General features: G+C 49.0%; 1 protein-coding gene across 1 annotated transcript in view; it reads left to right on the top strand.

Annotated features, from left to right (window-relative positions):
* ero1a (endoplasmic reticulum oxidoreductase 1 alpha) overlaps window positions 1-3,954 on the top strand; it is a 59,156-nt gene extending 55,202 nt beyond the window's left edge. The window contains exons 15-17 of the mRNA XM_086002307.1: window positions 2,532-2,618; window positions 2,702-2,835; window positions 3,413-3,954. Of these exons, the coding sequence (XP_085858433.1) occupies window positions 2,532-2,618; window positions 2,702-2,835; window positions 3,413-3,473 (282 nt within the window). The 3' untranslated portion in view covers window positions 3,474-3,954. The remainder of the gene's footprint in view (window positions 1-2,531; window positions 2,619-2,701; window positions 2,836-3,412) is intronic.
* The last annotated feature ends 20,490 nt before the right edge of the window (window positions 3,955-24,444 follow it).

Genomic DNA, 24,444 nt, shown 5'->3' with positions numbered 1-24,444 from the left:
GTTCTGTGTTGCAGCTTCATCAGGTTGGCACCTTATTTTTAGGTACACCTGGTGCTGCTCCTGGCATGCTCTGTTACACTCCTCATTGAACCAGAGTTGGACGCCTGACTGCGTGGCTAAGGTAGAGTGAGGATATATGCTGGGCCATGAGGTTACAGATTGCAGTGGAATACAATTCTGATGCCCCACAGCGCCTCATGGATGCCCAGTTTTGAGCTGCTAGATCTATTCTGAATCTACCCATTTAGCACAGTGGTAGTGCCACACAACATGGAGGGGTGTCCTCAGTGTGAAGATGGGACTTGGTCTCCACAGGGACTGTACAGTGGTCATTCCTACCAATACTGTCACGGACAGATGCATCTGTGACAGGTAGATTGGCGAGAACGAGGTCAAGTAGGTTTTTCCCTTGTGTTGGTAATTTCACCACCTGTCGCAGGCTGTCTGGCAGCTATGTCTTTCAGGACTTGGCCAGCTCAGTCAGTAATCATGCTACTGAGCCACTCTTGGTGATGGACATTGAAGTCCACCACCCAGAATGTGTTCTGTGCCTTTGTTACCCTCAGTGCTTCTTCCAAGTGTTCAACATGGAGTATTGATTCATCAGCTGAGTGAGGGCGGTAGGTGGTAATCAGCTGGAGGTTTCCTTGCCCATGTTTGACCTGATGCTATGAGACTTCATGGAATTCAGTGGTAAGGATGCCCAGGGCCACTCCTTTCAAACTGTGCCACCACCTCTGGTGGGTCTGTCCTGCCCGTGGGACAGGACATACCTAGGGATGGTGATGGAGGAGTCTGGAACGTTGGTTGAAAGGTATGATTCCGTGAGTATGACTGTCAGGCTGTTGCTTGACTAATCTGTGGGACAGTTCTCCCGATTTTGGCACAAGTTCCCAGAGGTTAGTGAGGAGGACTTTGCAGGGTCGATTGGGCTGGCTGTGACTTTGTTATGCCCAATGTCTAGGTCGATGCCAGGTGGTCCGTCCAGTTTTATTCTTCATATACTTCTTTGTAATAGTTTGGTACAACTGCGTAGCTTGCTAGGCCAATTCAGAAGGCAGTTAAGAGTCAACCACATTGTTGTGGGGCTGGAGTCAGGTAGGCCAGACCAGGCAAGGACATCAGATTTTCTGCCCTAAAAGAAAATTAATGAAGCAGATGGGGTTTTGCGACTATCCGGCAGTTTCATGGTCACCATTGCTGTGCAGCAGTCTCATTTGCACACATCACTTAGATATATTTTCTCCCAGATGGACCTCTTGATTTAAAAGAAAAACGCCAGTTTGAGGTTCATTTTCAGATGCAATTTTAGGTCAATGACCATTGGTGTGGGATGCTATCTAAAGATTGGGCTGGGTTTTGCTCTGTGGTGAGGAACAGCAGCACTCATTCATTACACCTACACTTGCTCACAGACTTTGTGGGATTTTGCACAAACTTCTGATTTAGAGAGCCAAAACAGAGTGGCAGCCTCTACAGAGGATCTGGGACCTGTGAACAGGGCAAGTGCCTGTGTATCTCCTTAATACAATCAGAATGGAAAAATCGTTAATGACCAACACCATCTGAACCTGGAAGTGTCCATTAGAATATTTAATTCAATATCAAATCAGGTACAGAAAGCAAAATAGAGGGGGAAAGAAAGATTTGAGAGCAAGAGGAGAAAGTAAAACATTTAATCAATAATTAATCTGATGTAATGAGACTCCACAGTTTAAAAGTTAATTTGCAGTGCCAGAGAGGATGTTTTACAGTAATGAAGATTATCACACCATTAAGAATGTACTTGCATTGGAATGGACAAGCCCCAAATTTTTCTGGCTTGTTTAGTGTGTATCTCTCATGTATGTACCGCAACTTCACACCATTTCATGTGTTTCAATGTTGAGTCTCTTGGCAAGGTACAGTGCGATATAATGCAGCTTCTGGAGGAGCAGGTTAACTGACGAACTTCAGATTTCTGCATTTAACTGCATGTGCGGTTGCTAGAAATTGCTGTCTGATTTACACTAAAGCCTTACTGATTGGATTCCAGCTATATATAATTTTTTTTTTTTTTTTTTTTAAAGTGGGTCTATCCAATTGGAACACAAGACGTCAATAGCTGGAAAGGTACAAGCTTGGTATAGGAGAAGTGAAACGTTAGCAAGTCATGACAAACAAATCGGAATTTAGTGCCACCGAGCTGTGGGGGGGAATCCACAAAACATGAGACAGGAACACTGGATTTAAAAATCCACCTCCACTAATGGTTCTAAAAAAGGAAAATGTAGCAGAAGAGCATTAGGACATTCCTGTTCTTGCAAGAGTAGAAGACAGAGCTTCGTGAATTATTACAGAATGATAAGGGGAGAATCTGGAGGACTGTTCATCTGGATACTTGTCTGTAGCTTCTAGTGATTTGCCAATGCTGCTCTGAAGCCAAAGACTGTCTATCCTCAAAGAATGGCTTATGGTTTAATAGTGAAAAACTTGATTTGAATTTCACAGTATAGTTAGAAATTATAATAGCCATTTCCTTTCTGTTAAAGGAAGAATTTCGGCTGCATTTCAAAAACATTTCAAGAATAATGGATTGTGTTGGTTGCTTCAAGTGTAGACTTTGGGGCAAACTCCAGGTCAGTATCAAGTACCTCAAGTATTTTTTTTAATCACTCCCTCATGTCTATGACTATATTAATATGCACTATATTATTCTTAGATACAGGGACTGGGTACTGCTCTGAAGATCCTGTTCTCCGAGAAGCAAATAAACAGTTTACCAGACTCTGGTCCATCGCAAAGATTTCATCTAACACGTCAAGACATTGTTGCACTCTTTAATGCTTTTGGAAGGTGAGGGTTTTACAACTACTGGGTGCTGGTCTATATATTTATGTTGGAATTAAGTTAGTGCTAGGCTCCACTTCCAACCGCTGAAAATTTCACTGGGTTTGTGGGGGGTGGGTAGGCGAGAAAAGAGAATGAAGAGGCAGCAGAGATGCTTGCACCTGTGCGGAGGTCAGAAGGAGGCAGCAGAATTAGCAGGATAACTGGACCTACCAGAGTTCCTACCAGTTCGGTTTCCTTTGTCCCCAATGTAAAGAACACCTGCATTACATACCAGCAAAATTGGGGTCAACATCGTCAGTTGTTTAACGGCAAGTACAAGAAGAATTTGCTCTTTGGCTGGATTGGGCACCCAGTTCCTTTATGCTAATTATCTCATCCCTGGTATTTAGAATGGGGCCAGAAGTCTCGTTCCACTGCATTTCTTGGTTTGCAATTTATCTTAGAGTACTAATGCCAGCATAGACCAAGCTATGTGATTACTGTTCATTTGACTACAGTTCAAACACTTAACTAGTAAATGTTGGATGACAAGGTTATTTTACCACTGAAGCATATTAGTAACCATTTTCTTCTGTTACAGGATTTCTACCAGTATCTGGGAGCTTCAGAACTTCATAGAGCTACTGGAAACTGTACAATGATGGCTCCATACTGCCTATTATTTGATAAATCAAAGGATTTTAATTTTATAAAGTATATAGTTTGTAACAAGAAATTTAATTGAATTCTACAGCTTAAGGTTGTACTTTTAAAAATCATTGATCACTTGTGGGGAAACCTGCCTAAATTTTACTGAATGTGAAGAGAGCCAAATTGTGCTGTGAAATATATTGGTGTTGAGGGAATATCAGTGACTGCCGTGTACATTTTTACTGCAAATTATCTAAAAATTGAAGATGTGTTGAATATTTGATTCTAAGTTTACACTGGTGAAATGTTATTGATTTAAAACTTGTTTACAAAAATGCACTGTTCGAGTTTGATATTTTTGTTATTGAAGATTTAACCTGACAATTACTTTCAACCTGGTTGAGTGAAATAAGATTTGATAAGTGTGACTACTAATGTACTTTCAGAATTTTGTGCATTATGCAAGCGGTGGAATAAAACTCTCTACTTTAGCGTTTGGCTACGTTGTTGAGTTAAAGAATACTTCTGACTACACTAGCACGACATTTCCAATTTCCACAATAGCCATCTTCTCCACTTTAGTTTGTGCTGTGTGTCATATCCACTAAGAATGAGGTTCTGTCTACCAAACCACACGTACCAAACCCCACAAGTGATCAGTGATTTTTAAAAGTACAACCTTAAGCTGTAGAAGGTGCAGGAGGGAGGGCTTTAGTTTCCTGGATCGCTGGGCCTGCTTCTGGGAAAGGTGGGACTTGTACAAGTCGGACAGGTTGCACCTGAACCAGAGCGGGACAAATATCCTTGCGGGGAGGTTTGCTAGCACTGTTCGGGGGGGTTTAAACTAAAATGGCAGGGGGTTGGGAACTTGAGCAGGGAGACAGAGGAAAGGAAAACAGGGATAAAAGCAAAAGATAGGAAGGAGAAAAACAAAAGTGGCAGTCAGAGAAATCAACGGTTTAAATCAAACGTGGCCACAGTAAATAATAATTCTAATAGGTCTAAGAGCGTTAAAAAAACAAGCCTGAAGGCTTTGTGTCTTAATGCGAGGAGCATTTGTAATAAGGTGGATGGATTGGCTGCGCAAATAGAAGTAAACGAATATGATTTGGTTGGGATTACAGAAACGTGGCTCAAGGATGGCCAAGACTGGGAACTCAACATCCAGGGGTATTCGATATTCAGGAAAGATAGGCAAAAAGGAAAGGGAGGTGGGGTAGCATTACTGGTTAAAGAAGGGATTAATACAATTGTAATGAAGGATATTAGCTCTGATGATGTGGAATCTGTATGGGTAGAATTGAGAAATACGAAGGGGAAAAAAACATTAGTGGGAGTGGTATATAGACCTCCAAACAGTAAGGTGGAGGTTGGGGATGGCATTAAAAGGGAAATTAAAGAAGCATGCAATAAGGGCACAGCAGTCATCATGGGTGACTTTAATCTACATATAGATTGGGCCAACCAAATTAGTAACAATACTGTGGAGGAGGAATTCCTGGAGTGTTTACGGGATGGTTTCCTGGACCAATATGTCGAGGAACCAACCAGAGATCAGGCCATCTTAGACTGGGTATTATGTAACGAGAAAGGATTAATTAGCAATCTTGTTGTAAGAGGCCCCTTGGGTCGGAGCGATCATAATATGATCGAATTCTTCATTAAGATGGAGAATGAAGTAGTTGACTCAGAGACAAGGGTCCTCAATTTAAATAAAGGAAACTACGATGGTCTGAGGAGAGAGTTGGGTAGGATTGAGTGGGGAATGGCGCTCAAAGGGTTGACGGTGGATAGGCAATGGCAAACATTCAAAGACCGAATGGATGAGCTACAGAATTTGTTCATCCCAGTTTGGCATAAAAATAAAACAAAAAAGGTGACTCAACCGTGGCTAACAAGGGAAATTAGGGATAGCATAAGATCCAAGGAGAGGACATATAAATTGGCTAGAAAAAGCAATAATCCTGAGGATTGGGAGCAGTTTAGGAGTCAAAGGAGGACAAAGGGATTAATTAAGAAAGGGAAAATAGAATGAGAGTAAGCTAGCAGGGAACATAAAAACTGACTGTAAAAGCTTTTATAGATATATGTGAAGAGAAAAAGATTGGTGAAGTCAAACGTAGGTCCCTTACAGTCAGAATCAGGGGAATTTATAATGGGAAGCAAGGAAATGGCAGACCAACTAAATACATACTTTGGTTCGGTCTTCACAAAGGAGGACACAAATAACCTCCCAGAGATTAGCACGGTGGCATAGTGGTTAGCACTGTTGCCTCACAGCGCCAGGGACCCGGGTTCAAATCCGGCCTCGGGTGACTGTCTGTGTGGAGTTTGCACATTCTCCCCGTGTTTGCGTGGGTTTCCTCCGGGTGCTCCGGTTTCCTCCCACAGTCCAAAGATGTGCGGGTTAGGTTGATTGGCTATGATAAATTGACCCTTAGTGTTAGGGGGATTAAATACGTGGGGTTACGGGGATAGGGTGGGATATGTGTTGGTGTAGGGGTTACGGGGATCGGGTGGGATATGTGTCGGTGCAGGCTCGATGGGCCGAAATGGCCTCTATCTGCACTGTGAGGTTTCTAAAAAAAAAAAAAAAAAGATGCCAGGGAACATAGGGCCTGATGAAAGGGTGGAACTGAAAGAAATCAGTATTTGTAGGAAAATGGTGTTAGGAAAATTCATGGGACTTGTAGGGGGTTTCTCTTGCTCGTTCTGGTCTCCTACCAGGCTTCGTGCAATAATTACCCTTGAGTGGTTCGACCCACTCTTCCCTACGGTTCTAGACCTTGGACTTAGGTGCAGGGAACTGTGGTGCAGAGAAAACTCAATAGACCAGGTTGAATAACACGAAATGGAGGCTTTTATTATTAAACAGTTTGCAGCATTGTAAAATACATGTCATAAGCACAGATTAAAATAACTACAATCATACACATATCTATAAACTTAACTCTATGGAAATGGGGAACACACGGCACATCGTAAAAGGGGAAACACATTACGATTACCCTTACCCCCTCCCCTAGACCTAGACTAAGTTTCGACTTGAGGAACTCGGAATCACGCGCACCACTTTCAGATTCGCAGAAGAGGGGTTCGCAGCCTTTTTGGCACAGCTTTCCGTCGTCACATGGATTTGGAAACTTCTGGCGCAGCTTGTTTTTCTCTCAGGCGATGGAGCAGCAGATACAGTCCCGATGAGCGCTCGTCATGACTGAATCCGTTAAAAGTTGTTGAAGGACCGGATACACATGGGAAAGTCCATTACTGGGAAGCTGAGAATGGGATGTTGAGGCACGGGAGTGCTAGGCCCGGAGTGTCCTTTTATTTCTCTCTCCCGCCTGGCTCGTCGGCTTTTCCTGAGGGTGTCCTCTCCTTCGGCCTGGGTCGTCGATGATCTCCCAACAAAAGTACCCGGGCCACCCTCGTCGTCTTCCCGTTGTGGCCGAGCCTTGCCTGGCCGAACACTGACCACGCTGTCTTAACCAAAGAGTCCGTCCCGAAACGTGAATCTGAAGCGAAGCGTAATTGTACTCGTAATCGTTGAAGAAATGAAAACCGAAGTGAAGCCCCAAGTGTAGCGCGCCAAGTGTGTAGCCCCGATGGACCTTTCAATCCATAGTTATACCTTTTTGGGACAGTCTTATCTCCTGCCAAATCATAGGCCTGTCTTTGTAATATTTTTGGCGGGCAGCAATCTCTGCAGGGGCGCTTTGTCTTGTAACGGGAGCTGGTGATAGCTTAACTGGCCTTCCTGGCCGATAATGTCTTTTACTTTGTCACCGTAACTCGGTTTGTATATTGATCGGTCTGGAGATTGCCCTTGATGGCTGTTAAACGGTCTTTCCTTTGTACAGTAAATGGGTTTAAGTGTTCATTCAATTGTCCGCCCATTTCTTGATGGGCCCCATCCTGTTACCTGAAACTGTCTTGTACTTAGAATCCAATTAATATGTATGCTCAGTTCCCTGAGTTTCGTTTTCCTGATACTGGCTTTCGCGGGCTTACTGTCCTCAATCCACAAGCCTGTCTGGCTTGCAGTAACAGAAATCAAATGGTCCCAGAAACTGATCACGAGGTCCGGCGGCCATTTTGTATGCCCTTTTTATCAAAGGTTTTTCTGTCCAAGCTTCTTTTGGTCAATAAAACTGTTTTATTAACCCTGTTTTGTTGCGTGATTAAATAACGGAAAATTTCAAATCTTACAGTCCTCCCTGTGATACTGATAGCTTGCTTAAAGTATCAATAATCCTTGGTGAGCAAATTTTCCCTGATTCCTCACATCCAAACATTCCTGGTAATTAACTATCTATGACCCTCACGACACATGCAGTTCCCATTTCAGAAAAATTACCTTGTGTAAACTGTTGGACAATCATAGACAGTATTATCTTATACTATAACACCTTCATCTTTCAGATGTGAAGGGGGCCAATGCCCCTTGCACCACCTGCATACACCTTTTATTAATCAAACAAAACAAAACTTCACCAACGGCTATACATTACTGTATCCACACACTTAAATCATGCAGTGGCTGAAATCCAAAAATGGAGGGCCGCTTTAACTTTTAATACTAGCCGCTTACACTGGGGTGTCCTCTTCCCCCACTCGTACATAGCGTTCTCTCCATTCTCCTGTGTTCTCGTGCCTCTGGAGGCGTTTGCCTCTCTTGCAATGCACGAACAATAAAAATATTACAATTAAAACCTGACACACTACTAGGATGTGGGATGCTATTCTAATCCAGGCCAGGATCTCTATATTGGTGAACAGGTCCCACCATGGTGGGGTGACTATGTCCAATATGTCTTTCCCTATCTCTAATGTCTTCTGCTCCAGTGTGTAGAAATGCTTCTGTGAAACTATAACGGCTTTTAAAATCTTGGTAAGGTGTTCGGGGAGAGGGGGAATGACATAATCAAAATGCGCGACGAATCGCTGCAAGTCCGTGAAATTCTCTTTTACAGTTAGGTGAACGGTGGCAGGTGCAGGAATGGGGACAATCCGTTGTTGTGCCACTTGAACTTCAGCCCTGGGTTTGAAACAGAAACTGCTGTCACTGACCGGACACCACTCGTGCTGTCCGTGGCGGTAGTGAGGCGCTGCGGTGGTGACACAGTATGTCCCACCTCCGATATATGCCACCTGCGGGGGCACATGGTCCTTTGCCATTGCCTCCATGGTGCAATTTATTGGCTTCGCGCTAGCGGCTCTGAACCCGCACTGTGGTTTCAAAAAGGCATTCAAGTGCTGGGGACACAGGATGATGTGTGCTCCCCGGCTACGACACCCCGAGAGGTCGGTGCCGGTCATCGTACGCTCCCATCTGATGACATAAGGCGGGACCACTGCGTAACAAATGTGCGCATCCCCCTGAATGACTCCAATGTTCTCCACCCTGTATACCGGGGTGGGCTTTGCTGCGGGACCCAACACCGGCATCCTTACCACTATTCCCATGATAGTGTGGTTTGAGCGTCCGCAGTCCACTGGGACTTGGTACGCTTCTGCAGCTAGTCTGAGCTGGCACGGGCTTAATGCGTTGGCAAAAGGGTGGAGCGCTTGCAAGTGCTTGTTGCTGATCCAGGACGGGACCAAACCTTGTTTTAAATCCTCCAGATTACTGCGGCCCTTGCCCAGTAACCACGCCCCGTATAGCACACAGGCCTCGTTCTGCGCAGCCTGATCGGACGCATTCCAATCCTCCTTAATGAGCGCATTTACCGTTCTAGCATGTTTCTCCAGCTCAGCAATTATTTCCTTTAAGTGTAGTGTCATGGCTTGGTCCTCGTGTAGCTCAGAACCCACTACCTTATTCTCGCTTGTCAGTATGTTCCTTAACTGGGCCTTTAAACCATTGATCTGTGTCTGCAGCTCCACGTTGTCTAGAGCGTTGACAACAGACGTTCCGGTGTTAAAAGCAGTGAAAATGTCATTCACAGTACCCCTTCCTACCCGATCCAAGACTTCCTGTGGTGTGGTGTACAGTTTGGCCTTGTCGATGTCGGCAAAATCAAACTCGTAAAATTGTCTGAACATTCGGGTTAACAGGACCTGGTACAATTGTTCCGTTTCCCTGGGACACCACTCCGGCAATCGTACCTCAGTGAGGTTTAAAATCACTGAGGCCACCGCGTAGTGTACCCCTTGGTACAGCACCTGACCGGTGGGTACCAATACTAGACCGTTCCCGGGTCCCTTTGTGGTGGTGGGGCACCCTTCCTTCTAGGCTAGTGCTACCAGAATCGTGGGCAGGGGCTTGCGTGGGCGGGTGATGAGTTCAGTGGCGTTTACTGGAATCGGGGAGTATGGGGCTCCACACGCCCGAGTGCTGACATCCCATCTCATCCCCTTTCCTTCATCCTGCCACTGCCTCTGGAAAAAGATGGATACGCCCTTGGGGCAAACGCATTTCGAACCCCACATACAGACATATATCCCTTCATCTGGTTCCCACCATTTGTCCCAACACACACGTAATTGTCCGTGAGTCCCCGTAATTGTCCGATGGGTATTGTTACCCAGTCGTTCCCACTCGACAGTAGAGTTCTTCATGTCCTTCCCCAGCTTTCGTAACCACCACCATCTACTTAACGGTACGTTCCCATTACACACCAAACAGATCCTCTTTCCCACGGTAACGTTGACTCTGGGTGCAAGGATCCTCACCCGAGGGCACATTAACGAAGTCTCTTGGTAGGCGAAACCGAAATTGCTGGAGTATTCCGTAGAATTCGTCCCCAGCCAACCTGGCCATCTCCCTTGGTGGAAGTAGGTGGCGGTTTCCTCAACCTCTCGCTTCCCCGTCCCATCCGTCGCGATGGGGGCTGTGTCCCCGGAACATCCGAACACGATGACGTCCTTGGTGCGGCCCCGGCAGGCCAGCCCGCACCCGATCGCCGCGAGTGCTACGAGAATCCTTTCCATCATATCTCTGGTTTCTGTAATCGATAAGATGATGTAGCCAGGCTCCCAATAGGTGCTGGCTTAATTAAACGGACGCTGGGGTCCCCTGACCCCGCTTCCAAACAACCACACATTCTGGGCAGACTCCGAAAACTACCTTTTAAACATCCCCATCATCTTAAACTTTACACACCTTAAACTATCATTACAATTACCTAACTTAACTTATTATTTCCTAACCTATGTACAGCGCCGCCCTCCTACGGGCGGCCTACTTAATTCCTGTGAGGGCTGCAGCATGCCGCTCCCTGTGGCGGGGCTGCACTGACCTTCGGCTTTGATCCCCCGCAGCCTGTCGCTGCTGAACGGGAATCGTGCCTTTCTCGGGCTGCTCTTTACCGAGGTTGGGGAAGATAGGGAGAATTTGGCCATTGCTTCCTGGGCTGGGGCGTTCGAGTCGACCTACGAGGGGATGCCTTGGGCGAGGCTCTCAGGGCTGACGGACCGGGGGTTGGGGCTTTCACCGTCACAGCCTGTGGTTCCACCACAGCTGCCAGCTCCGGCTCCCCTCCCTCAGGCTCCGTCTCCCCGGGGCCGGGATCTGTGGCGTCCGATTCCACCTCACCTGTCCCTACAGGTGGTGAGTCTCCGCCCCCAATCCCTACCTCCCCTAAGCTTGAGTCGAGGGCGGGATCTTTGTCCTCTGACTCATCCTGCTCCGTGATCGGGTCAAGGGCGGGGTTGAGCTGTTCGGGCTCTTCCTCGTCCAAATCCCAAATCAGAGGGGAGACCTCCCACTCCAATGGGATGACTCCTCCCTTCACGCAGGCTACTGTTCCAGCCTGTGTGGTCTGTGACTCTGTCGCAGGCTGAGGATTTTTGTCCTCAGACCTGGCCACTGTTGTTGGCCCTTGTGCACCCGACTTAAACAGTTTGCACTGGTTAATGTGAAACCATTTAGTACGTCGGGGCACCTTCACTGCATAAACCATGGGGCTGGCCTTGTCTACAATGTTGTAAGGCCCCATGTACAGTGGTTCAAAACTCCCCACCCGGGCATAGTTCCTAACCATGACCTGGTCTCCGACTTCCCACTCTTGTTGCTTACGAGGTTCCAGCAACAGTCGATTTCCCTGATGCTGTCTCCCCATGTTCCCAGCCGCCTGCCCATAAATCTGTTTCAGGCGCTCCAAAAGGGTTTGGATGAACTTGTCTCGCTTCACCTCTTGGAGCTGGCCCTCAGTGAGCACCGGGGCTAGTACATGGGTGGGTGTTCGCATGATCCTTCCAGTCATTAATTCGTGCGGGGAGTACCCCGTACTTTTGGACTGGCTGGCCCGGATCCCCATGAGGACTAAAGGCAGGACCTCCGCCCATTTCTGGGGCGAGCCCATTGTCTCTTTCCTCAGCTTTTCCTTGAGGGTCCGGTTCATGCGTTCAACAATCCCGGATGACTGTGGATTGTACGCTACGTGCCACTTTCCTTCAATGCCCAAGAGCATGAGGGTGTTCTGCATCACTTGACTGGTGAACTGACTCCCTTGGTCGGACTCAACAAAACGGGGGAGCCCCCACCGTGAGAACACTTCCCGGATCAAGATCTTGGCAGTACCCAGCGCCGTAGCTGTTCTGCACGGGAAAGCTTCTACCCATTTGGTGAACACATCCACCAGGACAAGGCAATACTTATAGCCTCCTTGGGCGGCGGGCAGGGGCCCTATGTAGTCGACCTGAATCGATTGCCATGGTCCCTCTACCCTCCTGATGTGCCCCATGGGCACCTTCCTTTTCTGGGGGTCTGGGTTGTTTGCAGCGCACACAAGACAGCTTGCACAGAACTCGCGGACATCGTCTCTAAGTCCCGGCCACCATCCCGCCTGCTCTACCCGTTGCCAGGTAACCTCAGGCCTGGGGTGTCCTGCCCCTGGACCCTCATTGGCCAGTTGAAGGAATTCCCTCCGGTGCTGCTGCGGCACAACCCACTGTTCCTCTCGGAACAGCATGCCTTCCTTGACTGAGAGGGCTGCCGTACTGTACGGACCCTCTACCTGCTTGCCCTCAGTAATGGCTTTTAGGACTGTTTAGGGCGGGATCCAGGGTCTGGACGGTTTTTAGGTCTAGGGGCGGTGTCACCCCTGTGTTCCCTGGAGTCCCCTCCCTGTCTCGGATCGCTGCCACGGGTCCGGGTCCATAGGGGTCCCAGAGAATGCCGTTGCGGGCACCCTCCCTGGCTAGCGCATCCACCTGCTGGTTGCCCTGACTGCGGGGTTCCGTGGTTGAATGAGCCTTCACCTTGTGGATGAACACCTCCCCTTCCTCCCCCACAGCTGCCAGGATCTTCTCCAGCAAGGGCTTAACTGTTAAAGGCCGCCCGTCCGCGGAGGTATATCCGCGGCGGGACCAGATGGCGAGGTATTCCGTACACGAATTGCACGTGAACATGCTGTCCGAGCAAATCGTGTATGGGGTTGGGAAGATCTCGGGGTGGGTAACCACATAGGCCAGTTCAGCTTGCTGTGCGCTCATAGTGCTGGGGAGCTTAATTGCCAAGGCAATGTCTGCCGTAGGGTCATAAACTCCACACCCTGTGAGTCGTTCGCCAGCAGATACCGTGCTGGAACCGTCTACATAGATCTCGCGGCCTGTGGGGTGTATCCCGGCCCGTAAACCTATGTTAACCTCCCATACTCCTTCGACGGAACACCGATGGGCTGTTCCGGGGTATACCATGTTGGCTGCGAGCTTTGGCTCGCAGAGACCTTTAACCTGGAGATCCATCTGGGAAAGGAGGAGGGTCCAGCGCGCAATCCAAGCGCTGCTTACGGTCCCATCCTTAATCCTTCCATCCAGAAGCATCTTTGTGGGGGTGTGATGGGTGAGGAGAGTGATGGGAGAGGTTCCTGTGAAGATCACTGATCTGTTCATAGCCCAATGCGTGGCCAGGAGATGCCGTTCGCAATTGGAAAAACTCCTCTCCACATCCGTGAGTACCCTGGAGGAATAGACTACTGGTCTCAGCTTGCCGTGTCGCTCCTGGAGCAGCACGGCACTCAGGCTGTCCCCACTAGCGGCTACTTCCAGGAAAAACTCCTCCCCCCCATCTATGGCCCCTAGGGCTGGCGCGGTCTGCAGATCCCTTTTCAACTTCTCGAATGCTGCCTGACAACCCTCATCCCAAGACCACTCGACTCCCTTGTGTAAGAGTCGGAGTAGCGGGGCTGCTGTGGCTGCATAGTCCTCGATGAAATCCCTGCAGTACCCGGTCAACCCCAAAAAGGACCTTACACCCGTTACTGTGTTAGGGATCGGTAGATCTTGCACCGATTCCCGTCTAGCCTTATCTATGGCTCTTTCCCCAGCGCGGATGGCCAGCCCCAGGAATTTCACCTCCTGCTGGCCGATTTGTGCTTTCTTTGGGTTTACTTTAAAACCCTTCCTTTCCAGCAGCTCCAATAATTCGGCTAATAGTGGGCCGTGCTCCTCCCTTGAGTCCGTGAACAGGAGTAAGTCGTCCACATACTGCACTCTCTGATTGGGCTGGCTAAATTCTTTTAAACTTCCCGCCATGCATTGATGGAAAATGCTGGGGCTGTTGTGAAAGCCCTGTGGCAAGCAGTTCCAGGTGTACTGTTGTCCTTTAAAAGTAAAGGCAAACTTGTACTGATCCTCCCGCCGCAGTGGAATGGACCAGAAACTGTTCGAGATATCCAGCACCGTGAACGTGGTCGCGGATGCTGGAATACTCCCTATTAGGTCGGCAACTGCTGCTACCGTGGGCGCGCAGGCTGGGATGTTACTGTTGAGGACTCTATAGTCCACCGTGGCCCTCCACGAATTGTCCGGCTTCTTTACCGGCCATAATGGGGAGTTCACGTGAGTGGCTATTGGTCTCAACACGCCCTGCTGCACCAAGGAAGATATTGCTGTCTCCATGTCGGGTTCTGCCTCCTTGGGGAAATTATACTGTTTTTGGGGCCGGATCATGGGGTCCCCGTCTACGCTGACCTCAAGCCCGGTGACTCTCCCACAGTCGTGCTTGTGGGTGGCAAACGCGGTCAGGTTTTCCGACACACACGCTTGCAAGTCCGTTGGGACGTCCGCGACCAGAAGCTCGAGGTCGTAACCCCCTGACGGCTTCATGGTGCACAGGGTCCCCTTTTCTCCTCTTCCTGGGATTACAACTACCTTACCCAACCCATTCTCGGCTCCCCAGAGACAGTGATTTCTAAGGTCCACGAGGATCCCGTGTTCCACCAAGAAATCAGCCCCGAGGATGCCTTTCCCACCCCCCTCATTCCACTTCAATAGGATGCACGTCCATGTGGTGTGGAGTGCTCCCAAATGAGTGGAGAGCGGGATGGAGTACGCGCCAGCCTGTTCTCTGCCTGTGAAACCCGCTACTGAGAATGGAGCCTGGGTAGATAGAGGTGAGGCAAAAGGCTTAGCTGTGTGGATCACGGTGCATGATGCTCCCGTATCCAACAGGTAACTACCCTTTCCCTTCTCCACCTCCATCTCCACAACGGGTCTTCTCCACGCGTCATAGCGGAGCGGACACAGGTAGACGGGCTGCGCGGGCTTCAGTCATTTGGGCGCTTCGGTTGGGGTTGGGGAAGCAACAGGGCTGCTGACGACTGCCACTTTCCCCTGCGAGGTCATTAGAGACCGCATTGCCTCTAAAACCGGCTCGATCGTATCGGGATGGATCAACACATCGGCTCCCCTCTCCCGGACGGGCGCTTGGGCTGGGGCTGGGGAAGTTTTTCCCTTTAAATCCTTCCAGGGATTTTTACAGTCTCGGCGCCAATGACCCTCCTTTCCACACCCGTAACAACTGCTCTTGGCTTGGGGAGGGCGATTCCCCTCCTGATGCCATTCCTTTTTGGCAGGAGCTGCTGGCCTCGCCTCATGCACCTTTCCCTTTGGGGAAGGCACATCCCCACTCTTGTTGTTCCTGTAACTTATCGTGAGCTGATCAAGTACTACTTCCTCCGTGGAGCGGGGGTTAGTGGGGTCAAACTATGCTTTGGCCTGCACCCTCACCGGTGGCAAGCAATTGGCGACCAGACGCCGGAGCCAATGAGCCCTTTGGTCATCATTTAGCGCGTTCCGGTCCGGTCCTCCCAGACAGCTGCGCCGATACACTGGCCACAACCTTCCGGCAAAAACCCGTGGGGGCTCTCCCTCTAGCTGTACCGTCCTTTCCAATCGGAGGAACGGAGTTCCGTCACCCTCCCCTATAATCTCCAGGATCTCGTCCCGTACCTCCTCATACATCTTGCGCCCTCTCTTGCTCTCGTCAGGGAGGCACTAGAGGAGCGAGCTGTCCAAGGAGAACAGTAGCATTTTGGACAGTTCGGCCCCGTCGCAGTCATTAACTGCTGCGGTTTGCTCCACGTCCCGAAAATGCACGGAGGGATCTCCTGACTCGGAGAGTTTTGGGATGTTACTGATCATTTCCCTTAGCTGTCGTGCGCTATGGGGCATTATGATCTGATTCACGAGGGGTCCGTCCTTGCCATCCTGGTCCGGACCGAGCCTCCGGTGTCGCGTGGGACACATCGGTGCCGGTCCCGACTCTACTACCTGGTGTTGCTCTACCTCAAGAACCTCTGTGTCTGACTTCTCCGTTTCCTCCCCCGGAGTCCAAGACTCGGTATAGGCGGGAGGTGCTGAGGGCTCGGGGGTTAGTACCCTAACTGCCTCCTGTGGAATTGGTCTTTTTGATTCCTTGGCTAACAGTAACTGGCTCGCTGGCGGGTTTATGAGACACACCAAGCCGGTTGCCTTTGCTAGGGCCGTTCTCAGGTCCTCTAGCTCCCTGTGGCAAGCGCTATGATCGGTGTTCTCAGACCTATCCTCCATGGCCATCTTATAAGCTGCCCTAGCCCCCAAGGTTCTTTCCTCCTGTGTCACTATCCGCTTAGCTAGGCGGAAACACCTCTCTTTCATTCTACCTTCACTGGCCTTGGCCTCAATGACCTGACATTCCAAATACTCTATCCGGGTCTCATGGCGGTGAGTTGCGGATTGGCGTTCCCGATTCAGCGCGTTAAGCGATTGAATCAGTTTCTGACCTCCCGCAACCTTTTCCTCTACTTCTGTAAGCAGCCCTTTGATCTGGGCTGTCTGTGCCACAACGACCTGGTCCAAAAGCTGGACTTGCTTCGTGTAACACATCAGCCAGACCGCCTTTTCTACCGATTTCTTATGCTCTTTACTTTCTGTCCACTTGATGGCTGTGTCTAGCGGGCGCCTATCTCTTAATAGGTCAGATATCCACTGTTTTGTAAGGTTTACCTTCTCAAAAACATAATCCGCTATTCTCTCATCCATCACATTCCGTTTATTCAGACCTTGATCTAACACACTACATTCCTGCTGCCAAGGTCCTGCCGTGGTTGCCATCTCTGTAGGGGGTTTCTCTTGCTTGTTCTGGTCTCCTACCAGGCTTCGTGCAATAATTACCCTTGAGTGGTTTGACCCACTCTTCCCTACGGTTCTAGACCATGGACTTAGGTGCAGGGAACTGGGATGCAGAGAAAACTCAACAGACCAGGTTGAATAACACAAAATGGAAGCTTTTATTATTAAACAGTTTGCAGCATTGTAAAATACATGTCATAAGCACAGATTAAAATAACTACAATCATACACATATCTATAAACTTAACTCTATGGAAATGGGGAACACACGGCACATCGTAAAAGGGGAAACACATTACGATTACCCTTACCCCCTCCCCTAGACCTAGACTAAGTTTCGACTTGAGGAACTCGGAATCACGCGCACCACTTTCAGATTCGCAAAAGAGGGGTTCGCAGCCTTTTTGGCACAGCTTTCCGTCGTCACGTGGATTTGGAAACTTCTGGCGCAGCTTGTTTTTCTCTCAGGCGATGGAGCAGCAGATACAGTCCCGATGAGCACTCGTCATGACTGAATCCGTTAAAAGTTGTTGAAGGACCGGATACACATGGGAAAGTCCATTACTGGGAAGCTGAGAATGGGATGTTGAGGCACGGGAGTGCTAGGCCCGGAGTGTCCTTTTATTTCTCTCCCCCGCCTGGCTCGTCGGCTTTTCCTGAGGGTGTCTTCTCCTTCGGCCTGGGTCGTCAATGATCTCCCAACAAAAGTACCCGGGCCACCCTCGTCGTCTTCCCGTTGTGGCCGAGCCTTGCCTGGCCGAACACCGACCACGCTGTCTTAACCGAAGAGTCCGTCCCGAAACGTGAATCTGAAGCGAAGCGTAATCGTAATCGTTGAAGAAATGAAAACCGAAGTGAAGCCCCAAGTGTGTAGCCCCGATGGACCTTTCAATCCATAGTTATACCTTTTTGGGACAGTCTTATCTTCCGCCAAATCATAGGCCTGTCTTTGTAATATTTTTGGCAGGCAGAAATCTCTGCAGGGGCGCTTTGTCTTGTAACGGGAGCCGATGATAGCTTAACTGGCCTTCCTGGCCGATAATGTCTTTTACTTTGTCACCGTAACTCGGTTTGTATATTGATCGGTCTGGAGATTGCCCTGGATGGCTGTTAAACCCATTTACTGTACAAAGGAAAGACCGTTTAAGTGTTCATTCAATTGTCCGCCCATTTCTTGATGGGCCCCATCCTGTTACCTGAAACTGTCTTGTACTTAGAATCCAATTAATATGTATGCTCAGTTCCCTGAGTTTCGTTTTCCCGATACTGGCTTTTGCGGGCTTACTGTCCTCAATCCACAAGCCTGTCTGGCTTGCAGTAACAGAAATCAAATGGTCCCAGAAACTGATCACTAGGTCCAGCGGCCATTTTGTATGCCCTTTTTATCAAAGGTTTTTCCGTACAAGCTTCTTTTGGTCAATAAAACGGTTTTATTAACCCTGTTTTGTTGCGTGATTAAATTACGGAAAATTTCAAATCTTACAGACTGAAGGCCGATAAATCCCCAGGGTACTTAAGGAAGTGGCCCTAGAGATAGTAGATGCATTACTGGTCATCTTCCAGAAGTCGATAGACTCTGGAACAGTACCCATGGATTGGAGGGTAGCTAATGTTACCCCACTATTCAAAAAAGGTGGTCGAGAAAAAGCAGGGAATTATAGACTGGTAAGCCTGACATCGGTAGTGGGGAAAATGCTAGAGTCTATTATAAAAGATGTAATAGCAGAGCACTTGGAAAGCAGTTACTGGATCGGACAAAGTCAACATGGATTTACAAAAGGTAAATCATGCTTGACTAATCTGGAATTTTTTGAGGATGTAACTGGTAAAATAGATAAGGGAGAACCAGTGGATGTGGTGTATTTGGACTTCCAGAAGGCTTTCGATAAGGTCCCACATAAGAGATTAGCGTGCAAAATTAAGGCACATGGGATTGGGGGCAAGGTATTGACTTGGATAGAGAACTGGTTGGCGGACAGAAAGCAAAGAGTTGGTAAACGGATCGTTTTCCGAGTGGCAGGCAGTGACTAGTGTGGTACCGCAAGGATCGGTCCTAGGACCCCAGCTGTTCACAATATATATTAATGATCTGGACGAGGGAATTGGATGTAATATCTCCAAATTTGCAGACGACACAAAGCTTTGGGGGGGGGGGGGGGGGGGGTAATGCTGTGAGGAGGATGTCGTCAAACTCCAGCACGATTTGGACAGGTTGGATGATTGGGCAGAAACATGGCAAATGCACTATAATGTGGATAAATGTGAGGTTATCCACTTTGGTGGCAAAAACAGGAAGGCAGATTATTTGAATGGCAATAGATTGGGAGAAGGGGAAGTGCAGAGAGACCTGGGTGTCCTTGTGCACCAGTCGCTGAAGGTAAGCATGCAGGTGCAGCAGGGTGTTAAGGCGGCAAATGCTATGTTGGCCTTCGTAGCAAGAGGGTTCGAGTACAGGAACAAGGATGTCTTGCTACAGTTGTACAGGGCCATGGTGAGACCGCACCTTGAGTATTGTGTGCAGTTTTGGTCACCTTACCTGAGGAAGGACGTTCTTGCCATGGAGGGAGTGCAGCAAAGATTCACCAGGCTGCTACCTGGGATGGCAGGAATGACGTACGAGGAGAGATTGTGTCGATTGGGCTTATACTCACTGGAGTTTAGAAGATTGAGAGGGGATCTCATCGAAACCTATAAAATTGTCATGTCTGGACAGACTAGATGCAGGAAGGATGTTTCTGATGGCCGGGGAGTCCAGAACCAGGGGTCATAGTCTAAGGATAAGGGGCAAGCCATTTAGGACTGAAATGAGGAGGAATTTCTTCACCCAGAGAGTGGTGAACCTGTGGAATTCTCTGCCACAGAGGGCAGTGGAGGCTAGTTCATTAAATATATTCAAGAAAGAGTTGGATATATTTCTTGAGGCTAAAGGGATCAAGGGATATGGGGAAAAGGCAGGGACAGGGTACTGAATTTGGATGATCAGCCATGATCACCTTGAATGGCAGAGCAGGCTCGAAGGGCCGAATGGCCTACTCCTGCTCCTATCTTTCTAGAGATCCTTACATCCAGCAAGAACTTTATGATCTGGCTGCAGTTGTGGATTCAAACCCAGCTGCCACAGATGAAAGGACTGTCTATGTACCCTTCTAATAGATTTAATTATCAAACTCCATGGAAAGTTTAAAATGTCTAAGTGTGAAAGTATCATTGTGGAAATTTTAAAGTCAGCTAAAATTATAATAGTTAAGAAAAGTATGACTTCATTGTACTTTGACTTTTTCTGAAAACAAAGCTAGAACTAAGTGATTGCAGATGAAAAGCTTTAAATTGAAAGTTTATTTAAACATTGTATGACTTTTGAAGTATAGCAATAGGGGGAAGATTTATAATTTGAAACTTTGTTGTTGAGGGGGTTTCTATGATAGGACCTATTGTTTCCCCTGGTTGCTGCAGTGGTGCAATACACAGTATCTTTATTTGATGTTATTGATAAAAATTTAAATATTGTAAGACATGAATGCAAAAGCTTGCATTTGGCTGCATCACCCTTTCTGCTTTATCCAGGAATGTGACATTATGCTACTGATTTAGAAGGTTATTCTGAACTGAAAGGTGAAATTAAATGAATAACCCACTTGGGTACCAGTTGACTGCCAGCCCTGTGGCCTTCAGTAGAGCGGAGGATGGGAAATCAGTGATCTGAAAGAGTTATATAAAGCTAGCATATATTTAACAGCTTGGTTATGCACAAATGAACAAGTACACTGAACCAGAACACGTTTTACCAAAAACTAGAAATAAAAGCAATATCGCCATCACCATCTCTGGGTATGTCATGTCCCACCTGCAGGACAGACCCACCAGAGGTGGCGGCACAATGGTACATCGAAGAGCGTGGCCCTGGGAGTCCTCATCATTGACTCCAGACCCCATGAAGTCTCATGGCTTCAGGTCAAGTATGGGCAAAGAAACCTCCGGCTGATTTGCCACCTACCGCCCTCCCACAGCTGATGAATCAGTACTCCATGTTGACCACCACTTGGAAGAAGCACTGAGGGTAGCAAAGGCACAGAATGAAGTCCATCAGCCAAAGTACAATGTCCATCACCAACAGTGGCTCAATAGCACCACTACTGACCGAGCCCTGAAGGACATAACTGCCAGACTAGGCCTGCGACAGGTGGTGAGAACACCAACACGAGGGAAAAACCTACTTGACCTCGTCTTCACCAATCTACCTGTCGCAGATGCATCTGTCCATGACAGCATTGGTAGCAGTGACCACCGCACTGTCCTTATGGAGACGAAGTCCCGTCTTCACACCGAGGACACGCCATGATGTTGTGTAGCACTACCACCGTGCTAAATGAGATAGAATCAGAACAAATCTAGCAGCTCAAAACTGGGCATCCATGAGACACTGTGGGCCATCAGCTGCATCAGAATTGTATTCACCACAATCTGTAACCTCATGGTCTGGCATATTCCTCACTCTACCATTACCATCAAACCAGGGGACCAACCCTGGTTCAATAAGGAGTGAAGAGCAGCATGCCAGGAACAGCACCAGGTGTACCTAAAAATGAGGTGCCAACTTGGGGTAGCTACAACACAGGACTACATGCATGCTAAACAGTGGAAGCTGCATGCTAGACACAGCTAAGCAAACCCCCAAACAACCGATCAGCTCTGCAGTCCTGTCGTGAATAGTGGTGGATAATTAAACTAATGGGAGGAGACTCCATGAATATCCCCATCCTCAATAATGGCGGAGCCTAGCACGAGTGCAAAAGACAAGGCTGAAGCGTGTGCAACCATCTTCAGCCAGAAGTGCCGAGTGGAAGATCCATCTCTGCCTTCTCTTGGAGGTCCCCACCATCACAGAAGCCAGTCTTCAACCAATTAGATTCACTCCACGTGATATCAAGAAATGGCCGAGCACACTGGATACAGCAAAGGCTATGGGCCCTGACAACATCCTGGCTATTGTGCTGAAGACTTGTGTTCCAGAACTAGCTGTGCCTTTAACCAAGCTGTTCCAGTACTGCTACAACACTGGCATCAACCAGACAATGTGGGAAAACTGCCCAGGTATGTCCTGTCCACAAAAAGCAGCAGGACAAATCCAATCCAGCCAATTACCACCTCATCAGTTTATTCTCAATCATCAAAGTGATAGAAGGTGTCATCGACAGTGCTATCAAGTGGCACTTACTCACCAATAACCTGCTCACCAATGCCCAGTTTGGGTTCTGCCAGGACCACTTGGATCCAGACCTCATTACAGCCTTGGTCCAAACATGGACAAAAGAGCTGAATTCCAGAGGTGAGGTGAGAGTGACTGCCCTTGACATCAAGGCAGCATTTGACAAAGTGTGGCATCAAGGAGCCCTAGTAAAATTGAAGTCAATGGGAATCAGGGGAAAACTCTCCACTGGCTGGAGTCATACTGATACGCTTATCAATTACTTCATAAAAAGGTGATGAGTCGAAGAAGAGATGATGAGTCGAAAGAGATGAATAAGGCTTTTATTAGCTAAGAAGAGACCATGCTTCTTCGTGAGTGACTGAACAAGTCTGAACGAAACCCACAGTGGTGGGTGGAGTCAGCTGAGGCATGCCTCCATACACAGCGCCACCCAGAGGTGGCAATATACAATAGTGGTTTACCACATTCACCCCTTGTTTAATGTGAAGTCCGGCGGGGTGAAGGGTACTACAAGTTAAGTCTATCAGGAGGCCTTGCCTGACGTCCTGATCGTCGTGGTGGCGGCGGTGGTGTTGCAGCATCCGACGTCGGGTCTGGTGTCTGGGTGGTTGGCGAAGATTCCTGGGGCTTTGGCATGCCGTCTGCAGGGGTTGGGTTGGGAGGGGTGGTGGGGGATAACAGTGGTAAGGGGGATAACGGTGGTAAGGGGGATAACGGTGGTAATTCAGGGGTACCCGAGGGTGCGAGATCTCGTATGGAGACCGTGTCCTCCCGCCCGTCTGGGTATGTCACCCAGGCATACTGGGGGTTGGCGTGTAGGAGGTGCACCCGCTCGACCAGGGGGTCCGTTTTATGCGTCCTCACGTGCCTCCGCAGTAGGACGGGCCCAGGAGAAGTCAACCATGCCGGTAGCGAGGTTCCCGATGTAGACTTCCGGGGGAAAACGAACATTTTCTCATGAGGGGTCGCATTAGTGGCAGTACAAAGCAGTGACCGAATGGAGTGAAGCGCTGCAGGGAGGACCTCCTGCCAGCGGGAGGTCGGAAGGCCCTTAGATTTTAGTGCTAAGAGGACTGCCTTCCAAACCGTCGCGTTCTCCCTTTCCACCTGGCCGTTCCCCCGGGGGTTGTAACTGGTGGTCCTGCTCGTGGCGATACCTCTTGTTAGCAGGTACTGCCGAAGTTCGTCGCTCATGAACGATGAGCCCCTGTCGCTATGTATATAGCTGGGGAACCCGAACAGAGCGAAGATGTCATTCAGACACTTGATGACCGTGGTACTGGTCATGTCTGGGCAAGGGATGGCAAAGGGGAAACGGGAGTACTCATCAACTATGTTGAGGAAGTACATATTGCGGTCAGCGGAGGGGCGGGGCCCTTTAAAATCGACGCTCAGGCGTTCGAAGGGGCGGGTGGCCTTGATCAGGCTTGCTCTGTCCGGCCTATAGAAGTGCGGTTTGCACTCGGCGCAGATTTGGCAGCTCTTGGTCATGGTCCTGACCTCCTCGATGGAGTAGGGCAGGTTACGGGATTTGATAAAATGGAAAAACCTGGTGACCCCCGGGTGGCAGAGGTCATTGTGGAGGGACTGCAGCCTATCACTCTGCGCGTTGGCGCATGTACCACGTGATAGGGCATCTGGGGGCTCATTGAGTTTCCCTGGCCGATACAAGATATCATAATTGTAGGTGGAGAGTTCGATTCTCCACCTCAAGATCTTGTCGTTCTTGATTTTACCCCTCTGCTTATTATTAAACATAAAAGCTACTGAACGCTGGTCAGTGAGCAGGGTAAATCGTTTCCCGGCCAGGTAATGCCTCCAGTGACGCACCGCTTCTACAATAGCCTGGGCCTCCTTTTCGACGGAGGAGTGTCTCGTCTCGGGGCCCTGGAGGGTCCTTGAGAAAAAGGCCACGGGTCTGCCCGCCTGGTTAAGGGTCACGGCTAGGGCGAAGTCGGAGGCATCGCTCTCCACTTGGAAGGGGATGGACTCATCCACCGCGTGCATTGCGGCCTTCGCGATATCGTTCTTGATAAGAGTGAAGGCTGCACACGCCTCTGGTGTCAGGGGGAAGGAGGTGGCTTTGATGAGGGGCCTGGCTTTGTCTGCATAGAGGGGCACCCACTGGGCGTAGTAGGAGAAAAACCCCAGGCATCTCTTCAGTGCCTTTTGGCAGTGGGGAAGGGGTAGCTCCATTAGGGGGCGCATTCTGTCGGGGTCGGGCCCGATGACTCCGTTCTCCACCACGCAGCCGAGGATGGCCAGGCGCTTGGTGTGAAACATACATTTTTCCTTATTGTACGTTAGGTTCAGCCGTTGGGCCGTACGGAGGAAATTTGCTAGATTAACGTCGTGGTCCTGCTGGTCGTAGCCGCAGATGGTGACGTTATCCAAATAGGGGAAGGTTGCCCGCAGCGCGTTCTGGTCAACCATTCGGT

Source organism: Somniosus microcephalus, chromosome 12, assembly GCF_052327205.1.
Source record: "Somniosus microcephalus isolate GS21.2 chromosome 12, FLI_Smic_1.0, whole genome shotgun sequence".
NCBI classification, from domain to species: Eukaryota; Metazoa; Chordata; class Chondrichthyes; order Squaliformes; family Somniosidae; genus Somniosus; species Somniosus microcephalus.
This window is presented reverse-complemented; position numbering and strand designations above follow the sequence as displayed.